This window comes from Corvus kubaryi, unplaced genomic scaffold, assembly GCF_017639235.1.
Source record: "Corvus kubaryi isolate FWS band 111438036 unplaced genomic scaffold, C.kubaryi_AGA036_p1.0 133, whole genome shotgun sequence".
Lineage (NCBI taxonomy): Eukaryota > Metazoa > Chordata > Aves > Passeriformes > Corvidae > Corvus > Corvus kubaryi.
This window is the reverse complement of record NW_024580667.1, coordinates 1,545,486-1,554,938: the sequence shown is the minus strand read 5'-3', so window position 1 is coordinate 1,554,938 and position 9,453 is coordinate 1,545,486. Positions and strand designations below refer to the sequence as shown.

Sequence of the window (9,453 nt, the reverse complement as noted above, 5' to 3'; positions counted from 1 at the left end):
CGGCAGCCACGCCGTGGCTGCGCTTTTCGGCCCGGGCAGCGCTGGTCCCTGCGCCGGCGCCCGCGGGTCGAGCCAGCGTCGCGCGGGGCTGCGGCCGCCGCTCCCCGCGGGGCGCGCCTTGGAGGGGTCCGGAGTCGCGGCCCCATTATGGTCAGCCATGGCGTGGCTGCCGGGCGGGCTGGCCGAGCTGCGCTGGGGCGCGCTGGTCGCCCTCTTCGTGGCGGCGCTGGCCACGCTGGCCGTGTACCTGGTGCAGTACGCGCTGCTGGCGCTGCGGAGGGGCCGCCCGCCGCCGGCCCCCGCTCCCCCGGTACAGCGGGACGAGCTGCTGGAGGAGGGCGGCTCGGTGCTGGCCTGGGCGCTGTCGCGGGGCAGCTGGAGGCGGCAGTGGCGGCGGGCCTGGGTGGCGGCGCTCCGAGCCGAGGCGGCGGAGCGGGCGGTGAGTGCCGGGATGCAGGTGATGGATGGGCGGCGGGAGGGAGGGAGGGAAGGAAGGGACGGGGGATGCCCGGCGGCGGCTCCCCCGCGCCCGCCGGGATGGGGCCGGCGCCTGCCGGCCGTGGGGCATTGCGCCGGGACGCGGCTCCGGGCGCTCCCCGCCGCCAGGAGTAGGCTGTAGAGACGCCGGGACTTGCTGCAGGGATATACCGGGTGTGTTCCTGCCCCTCCGTGTGTGTGTTTGTATATTTACACGTGTGTGTTTGGTGGCTGCTTGGCAGGGATTTGCAGGAGGAAACTGGCCAGAGGCACGGAGTGGGCGCACGCATGGGAGGAGGGAAGGATGGGGAAGAAGGAAAACCCCGACCCCCGCAGCCCCCTGGCCGGGGCTCGCTCTGCCGATAACATTGTTCGGGCGTGGGGAGGAGGAAACAATGGAAACTTCCTGGCCTGGGCCTGCGGCCCGTCCTTCGGCAAATAATTCCCAGAGCTGGGCTTCCCCCGCGATGCCTCAGGCCCTGCTGAACCCGCGTGTGTGTGGTGTAACTCCAAGGGCTGGTGTCCTCCGAGCCCGCTGGATGGTGGGTGTGATGCTCAGGGTTTGGTCAGTTTGCCTGTAACGCGGGTCAGGGGGGATGCACAAAACGTGGCATTCCTTCTCATCCCAACCTGCCCTTCCTGAAAAAGGTGCAGTATGGCATCTTGCTCGTTAGTGTGTAATGGTATGCCCCGGTCTAAGAGGTGAGGAGGTTAGGTGAGGCTGTGGCAAGCTGATTTCCTTGTCCTGAGGACTGAACCCTTGTCATGTCAGTGCAAAATGCTGAGGATAAACTGTCTAGGAAGTGGCATGTCCCCGGGTCTCTGAATTTGCGTGCCTCTTAGACCTAAGAGGTTCCTTCTTATGTGTCAGGGAGCAGCCTGGGGAAGAAGGAAGAGTGGGGCAACATGTGTGTGTGAAAGATAAGAAATAAAAATTAACACTTTCCAAATATCATTGTAAGTTGGGCAGCGGAAAGAAAATATTTTGTCCGCCCTTTCAAATTGCATGGTGCAGTAGAGAAAAGAGTGGGTTGTGCTAAGAAATGAAGGTTTGCCCTGCACTTGTGGAAGAGAAGGGTCCAGACAGCTTGGGCACAGGTGCTGGGAACTGAAAGTAACCAGACACAAGTGGCAGCTTCCCATCCCTGACCAGAGGGCAAAGCCCCTCGGACAGGGACGCGCACACCCTCCCTGCCTGGGTGAGCAGCTGGAGCCGGGAGTTGAGCGCCTGGCTCTGCGGCATGGCAGTGCTCCCGCTGTCAGCCTCCCAAAACAATGTCAGCAGCACGGAGCTAATGAAATTCCTGTGTGCAAAACAACCTCGGGTGATGAGGGAAGTGGGGCTGAGTGCTCAGTGTGGGTAGCAGGTGGAGAATGCAGTGCTGATGCTTCTGAAAGTATGACCTCAATGCCCAAAGGCTGCCTTCTCCTTACTGTCTGTGTGAAGACTGAGTGGCTATCATCACTGTCTGCCGTCACTGGTGAGGAGGGCTGGGCAGGGGAAGGCTTCTTTCCTCACCTCTGCAAGATGATATTTGGGGTTTCTTAGTTTTGGCATCGCCTACTGCAGCCATACTGTTAGGCCAAACCAAACAGACTTTTTCAAACTACAGCACTGATAAATCTTTGCTGAAGAACAGCAGTTTCACTGAACCCTGTTGCTGTTCATGGACTTGGCTCTGCACTGTGTACCTTGATATTCTACTACAGGGAAAGATGAGTTATGATTAGGCCCATAGTTATGTCCTAAGTATATGTTTTCAGGCTCTACCCTGTATTATGTAGTGAGGTGTCATGCAATTAATACATGGAAGTTTTGACATGCATTTGCAATTCCAGGAACTTGACTGGCAGTGCATTTTTATCACTTGTTTTCAAGTGATGGGTTCGTCACCTAATGATGCTTCTTTTTTTTCTTCTTTCTTAGGATTCAGAGTTGCTCACATTTGAGGAAGATGACCCAGCAGAACCACTTGAGCTAGCAGTTAAAGAAGTTACTAGTGTTGTAAAGTCAGCTGGAGAGAAGGTAAACTTTGGATTTGTTGCCTTTCAGTGTACTTTGGGTCAGGAAATGTTTTATTAGCATCAGTGGAAGTTTTATTTGTCAATAGATCTGTACCCTTGACCTGTGTTTGTCAAGGCAGGAAAGAGGCTTCCTCTCTAATGAACCTGTGCAAGCTCTCTGCGTGGATTCACTTCTTTAGCAAGTCATGAGCAGAATGTACTCCAGGGCTTCCACCAAATGCACAATAACCAGGGTTATGCCAAGTTTATAGCTACGTCCCCAATGAGCTCATGGAGCAGCCTTCTCCCCCACCTCCATAGTCCTGATGATGGTTCCCCATCCTATTGCTGAAATGTGCAGTGGGAACTTCAAAGAGAAGAAAGAAATTTCTCTTCTGGGACAGGCAAACATCTTTGTCTGCCTCTTGCTGTTTGTGTGGCTGATGATAGGTTTGCTTCCTAAGTGGGAGCTGAGTAAGGATCAGTGGAACAGGTGCAAAGTCCTGAGGGTGAAGTCTTGACTCTGCTGGACCCTGTATTTGGTGAGGAGCAAGTGATTTCTTTCTTCCTCTCCCACTGGGAGGTAGTTCAGTGCATGTGAAATTAAAAGAAGGCAGAACGTGGCTCTTGGAACAGTAAAAATGCATTAAAAGGGGAAAAAAAAATCTATATATGTTTATTAGCAATGATAGCTCCTGCATTTTTGTCCTAGTGACTAAGTACTGGTTACATCTGAACTCTGCTCAGCTTTAGGCACCTGCATCAAATTAGCCTAATGCTCTTCTTTTACTTTTGCTTTGTTATTTTGCTTTGCTCATCTGATTTAGATGCTAAGCAGCTCTACTATGATTCTTTTGAAAACTATGCATGCTTATCTGCCTGATACACAACTTAGAGGCACACCCTGACTGGTGGCAGCTGGGGATGATTAACATGTAAAGCTGTTTGTGTACTTATTTTCTCTTTTTTGTAAAATTTATTTCAGTACCAGTGGTCCCTGCCCCAGCAGTGGGGCTGGAGAGACTGGACTTGGTAGGGCTGTAGGGTTGGCACAATTGTTACTAGGTGCCACTGGAAGATGCCACGATGGGAAATTGTAAGGAGAGAGCCCTGCTAGGTCTGAAGGTGATGTGCTGTGTCGTGTGTGAAGCCAGAACCTGAGGGAGAGCTGCTGCAAGTAAAAGCTGGCAAATAACAGCACAAAAAACTGGTGTCTTGCAGTGCAGTGTCTAAAATGTTGCTGGAAGGGACAGGCAAGGCTGGGTTGAGCCATTTCAGCATCTTAATCGAGCTGTTACACTGCAGACAGAAATCTGACGTGGTTTCAAAATAGCTTAAACCAATAGAAGCACATTTTAAAATGTATTGGAATAAAACAGGTTCCCTTTCATACACTGGGTTCTTCTGAACTCTGCCATTTCCATAATCTTGTGCACAGCTGCTGGAAAAAGTTCTCTGAATCATTCTTACTCCTTCAGTAAAGGTACAACTTGAATATTTATTTGAATTACAGCGTATAATAACCTTAGAGTGGCAGTCTGGTAGCTACTTTTCCTTCTTCTTTAAATGCATACCTTTCTCTAAACACCTCAGGAGTTCTCTTACATGGTAATTGTCTCTTACATATTCCTCAGGTAATACCAAAGATCCCAAGGTGGTGTTTGGTTTTTTGGGGGTTTTTTTTTTGTGTTTTCTTTTCCCCTCTTGCTCTTGAAACTCTTAATGATTGCATGTGAAATCGAAATCTCTCTGCAGCTTGACCAAACTCAAACTTGTGACAGAAATTGGTGCTGCACAGTGCAGTGCTGCAGACATGGTCGGAATGCTGGTGGTTCTCAGCTTGGCCAAAGCTGTGGTGATAGGAACAGAGCTGCTCTGTGACTGAAGGTTACACCACACTGCTCCTTGATAAAGCCTCTATTTATGTGTTGCCTTCACTCCAGTTTTGGGCCAGAGCCTAAATATATAGAATGAAGCGGCCTGTTTTCATTGTGTGGTATTGGTTGTTTTGTTTTAATAAACATTAGAAATATTCTTAGTCTTAGCTTTTTATGCCAGCCTTTCCATTAGTGCAGTCTGTTTCCAGAGGACTTGAACTTCACAACAGAAACAGCAACAAAAAAGGCAACAAAAAATGAGGAGTCTCTTGCTGGGGTCTTGGCACAGAGGGTTTGGAAGGAGCAGGCTATGACAGAAGTCTCTCTTCTTTTTCTGCTTCATGCTCGAATGGGAAGGGGTAAAATTCCTTCAGACTGCCATTCCTTTAATGTCACTGCTGCACTCCTAACTGGGACCATTCCTAATTATGGACATGTGTTTATTTCTGATTATTTTTGGTGGGGTGAACTACCCTGACCATGATGTACAGTTCCTGTTGTCTTTTAACTCCTCATTTTGCTTCAAAAGCCATTTCAGAGCTTTGCTGCTTTAATGACTGGGGTTTTTTTTACAAGCTTAGATGGAATTATGGCCCGTGGAGATTTTGTCCTTGGCTTTTTTTAGTTTTTTCACTAATATAATCCTTTTTTCTCAATGTGTTTACTCTTCTTCCATGGTGCTTGCTGTCAGTAAATGTATTATGAAGGGATTATATTTCCTTCCAGCTTTTGTTTAGCTTGCCTACATAAGTTGCTCCTTAAGTCTCCTCTTACAATGCTGTCCTGGCTCCTAAGTCTCTCCCATGCACCCTTTCTCAGCAGCAGCTCCAGTTAAATCCATGTTCTTAAACTTGATGGCTGAAGGGACACACAGCCCTACAGGGAGCTCTCACTATGCAAGGAGATGGCTTCTTTTTGTCTCTGAAAGTACTTTCCTGAGGGGTTTTAGTCTGCAGTCTGCCTCTCCTGTGGCTGCTTCACGCTGTGAGTGCCTTGTTGCATCAAGGTCTCTCTCCCTGAGGTGCTCTCCTGGTGATAAGATGTCCTTTGTATGAGCAGTGGTTGTTAATTCTTACGCACACACGCACTACGTAGTTTGTATTGCATTCCTCTCCTACGTTTCAAGGTCTTTCAGCTTTCCTGTGGGATGACCTAATCTTCCTTTATGTTGCTGCTTCCCAGCTTGCTTTCCTGAGCATCACGTTTTCTTTCAGGTTTCTCTTGAGGTACATTGGACTTTAACTGTGCAGTAGGGTCAGTGCCTGAAAGACTCTCTCGTAACCTGTTTCCAGCTTTCACCTCCCTGCTCGCTGTACTGTCCTCTCCTTTTCAAACATCCCAGTCCACCTTAATGGGGGAATGATGGAGTACAAGCTTAATTATTAGTGGGGTGAGCCTACAAAAGTAAGCAAGACAACATTATGATCTAATCCTCTTCAGAACTGAGTGCCTTCTCAAAGGAAGACATCGGGTGGGAGTTTGTTTGCTTCACTGGAGATGATCCTGGGTTTGGCACTGTCTTCCAGCTGCTTCTGCAGATGTGTGGGCCTCCTATAGGTTTGTGCCACATCTGCCAGCTTGGCACAGGGATCAGGGAAGCCTTAGCACCCTGACACAGGGAAACTCTCTGCAGTGAATCACTCTCCAAGCTACCGCAGCACAAACTGGCAAACCTCTCCTGGGCTTTACTGGCTCCTCTTAGTCTCTGTGTCTTCAGCTGTGCTGTGTCTCAGATGGTTTGAAAAGACTTGCACAACAGTGAGGCCGAACTAGCAATTCTATTTCTGGTGTTGATTTATTTTCCCCCTTATGAAATATAAGTACTTCTTCTTGTCCTCACACTGTTTGATGTTCACTGAGCTTGTTAGGTGGATTGAAAATTCTTCCTGTCCTGTCTCCTCGTACTCCCTGGTTGTTTGTTTTATTTCCTCTCTCCCCTTTTTTCCCACCTATTTGAATTTGAATGTGTTGGCCTCAAAGGAGTGGATAAATTCACACATTCTATCAACTTCTGCTTTGTTTCTGTTGCTGACATTGAAACTCTGTCCTGCACTGAGTCCATCACTCACTCTGCCTCCACCGTGGTGTTTACCACCATTTGGAAAACTGGTTGAGGTTTTCACTGTATTTACAGGCAAATTCAGTTTGATGCTGGCTCCTAAAAGTTCACACCTACCTGTGCCTGGGTTAGACATTGCATTTGTCATCTCCCCTTCATTTGCTTTGGTCACTTGGTCAATTGTTTGGGTAAAGAGGGGGTGGAAAAGAAGCTGGAGAAACCCCTTCAAGAAATTAAGGAATTGGCTCTGGTAACCAAGAAGATCATGTAATTCTTCTGAACAGCTGAGTGTTAATGACTGTCAAAAGGAAGAAGTTTTTGACTTGAAAAATTTTTTTGTGGTGAGGTTTTAATCCAAACACACAGACTGTCTGTGTGATCCCTGACAAGATAAGTGTTCCATGCCAAAAAAAAGAAAAGAGCTTTCTCATAGTAGTACTCTGGGAGACATATGGGAAATCATGAGGGTCCTAAATCTTACAGTGAGATCAAGGCAACTTTCACTGTGTGGTTGCCTCCTGGTGAGTTCTAATTTTCTTGTGAAAATGTTAAATATTTGTATTACTTACATACTACGGAGTAACCTCAAGTAACCTGCTCTTTCTAGAAGTAAATACCAAGTGCAGTAAAAGCAGTTTCCTTCCAGAAAACAAACAAAAAAGGCACTCAAGGCCTGTACTGCTGGGGGTTTTACATACATGTGGTGTGGTCAGGGCCTGGGGAAGGTGAAGAAAATCTTCCCCACCAGGGCTGTCAGAACTTCCCCCTGAAGTCACAGCCCTTCAGCTCAGGGAGGGAACCTGCTGCTGCACTTGGGGAGGGAAGAATAAAGAAAAGGGAAGGTGTAATGCACAAATTAATGGGGTGCCAGTGCCAAAACTGAAACCTCAAGGCAAGAGGACACCATGTGTGAGGAGGAGGGGCACCATGGTGCTTCTTGAGATTAAGCTGCTTCTGCTGCTACTTCAGGAAGGAAAAAACAGAAATTTTGCAGCTCTGTCCAGAGGAATTGCAAAGGGAAAAAGTCGGGATATAAAGGGGGAGGGCAAAGCAAGGGGAAGGGTTTTAGTAGCTTCAAGTACCCAAGTTTGTACACTTGGCTTTCTCAGACAGTCAGTCTTTCTCAAAGTGCAGTGCTTTTTCAGTCTCCTTTGTTCCTGCAGTTGTTTATCTGGAAGAGAATTGTTTTTAGGATAATTGTACTTAAAATTTTAGGTACACGTGAGCAAGTTGTGTTACAGCATCTGCAGCTCAGGGGAGCTGGGTGTCAGTCTCAGGCGTGTGGGGAACTGAGACCAGCCAGGTCAGGGAGTTTTGGCCACTGCAGCTCGTCCCATCATGGGCTGGAGTGGTCAGGGGTGAAGAGGAGGGGCTGGAAACAGCAGGAATAACATCCTGGCATTGGGGTGATGAAGTACCAGCTGTGTGTGGGGAGGGATGGCAGAGGGCTGAGGAGGAGCAGGGACACAAGTACCTGAGGAGGTGCTGGGAACCCCTTCCCTGGGAGATCCCCAAAGCACATGGAGAGAAGAGTGTTTGTGCCAAGGGAGGTGCTGAAGGGAGAAAATACCTTGGTCTTGGTTTCTTTGTGCTTGTATTTCACCTCACCCTATTTCTGCTAATGTAGGAGATGTGCCTTGTCCAGATGTGGGATCACAAAAGAGGGCTGGGAGGTGACCCCTCTGGGAGTCCAGAATCAGCTGGTCCCAGCTGCTGGGCAGGGCTTGATTTTTAAAGAGCAGGTTGTTATAAAAGCATCAGATTTTCTAGACTCTAAATCACAAAGGTGTTGATGGCTGGGGATGTCTTTGGTGAGAGGAGTGAGAGACACAATGAGGAACATAAATGAAATTAAAGGGGAGCTCTCTTCCCATCAGTCCAGGTTCCTCTGTTTTCTTGTGGATACCTATCCTTCCTCTTTCTCCCCCTGCCAACCAGAAAGGGGTGCTTTGCCTGGCCCTCCCTTCTCCAGCTCTTTGTCTGTGCAGAGAAAATGAATTGGAGGAAGCAGGTTGGAACAAGGCGGGGGAAAAGGAGCAGAGCAAGGGAAGCTTCAGTGTTTTTCTTTGTGTGACTGCCATGGGGGAAATGGCCTACATATTTCTGCTCTGGTCTATCAAAATCACCTGCTACACTTCTAAAGGAATGTCACTCAGCAAGGGAAGCAGCACTTGCAGTCTCTTTAATCACCTTCTCACCACTTGAGGCAGCACTGTAGATGAAAACAAAGCTGCTTTCTCTTCAAATTCTATCCCAGAATTCTGCTTCTCTCAGTATTTTGACTCCATCATCCATCCTGCTCCCAGAACAAAGGGATTCACCTGACATAAAGACATATTATTTTCCATTTACAAACATGGAACCACTCCTTTTGTTGATTGGATTAAAAATTGACGGGCGTCTGTACCTGAAAACCACAGTTATTTTAGTAGAAGTGGGGGCAGAAGGGGAGTAGGGCTTAGTAGATGCTGCTGGTAGAAAATTAATCAAGGAGACTAAAAGTCCAAACTCCACTGGTCTGGGCTTTGAAATGAAAGGTAAAAATCTATGTAAAAAACTGATTTAGCATCTCTTGACAAAATGCAGAAAGAAAAATGAAAGTTCCACCACCTGCAGTGTCTGTTTCTGTCCTTTACTTGGAATTAAACATGATTAAGAAACAAGTGGCACATGAAGTCATCTGCCATCTCTCTGGCCACGCTTTTATTTTTTTTTAAAGCATTAATCAACCACATACCTGGCAACCTTGGCTCTTGGACATCCAGAAATTCCTGATGAATGGCTCTGCATCGCATGTGCAGCAAGTCCAGCTTGTTCTCAATGCCCTGAACTTCCTAGGTGGAAAAAACGTGTATGGGTGATAAAACACTGCATTTAGGATATAGAAGTGTCAGCGGTTTTTGCATCAGACCTGTCCTTTTTCCTCCTCTTCCCTCAAAAAAAGAGGGAAGAACCTTTTAATTTTAGAAGTCTTTAAAGAGTCACTGTGTCAATCCATTACTTTGAATGAAAGGAGTGATTCTCTGTTTCAACTCA

General features: G+C 47.8%; 1 protein-coding gene across 2 annotated transcripts in view; it reads left to right on the top strand.

The window, feature by feature from the left end:
• The first annotated feature begins 37 nt into the window (after positions 1-37).
• The window catches only part of C2CD2 (C2 calcium dependent domain containing 2), a 34,821-nt gene continuing 25,405 nt past the window's right edge, over positions 38-9,453 (top strand). The window contains exons 1-2 of one of the 2 annotated variants that reach the window (XM_042033644.1): positions 38-439; positions 2,405-2,503. In XM_042033644.1, the coding sequence (XP_041889578.1) occupies positions 158-439; positions 2,405-2,503 (381 nt within the window). In that variant the 5' untranslated portion in view covers positions 38-157. The remainder of the gene's footprint in view (positions 440-2,404; positions 2,504-9,453) is intronic. The other variant, XM_042033634.1, reaches the window with a different exon arrangement.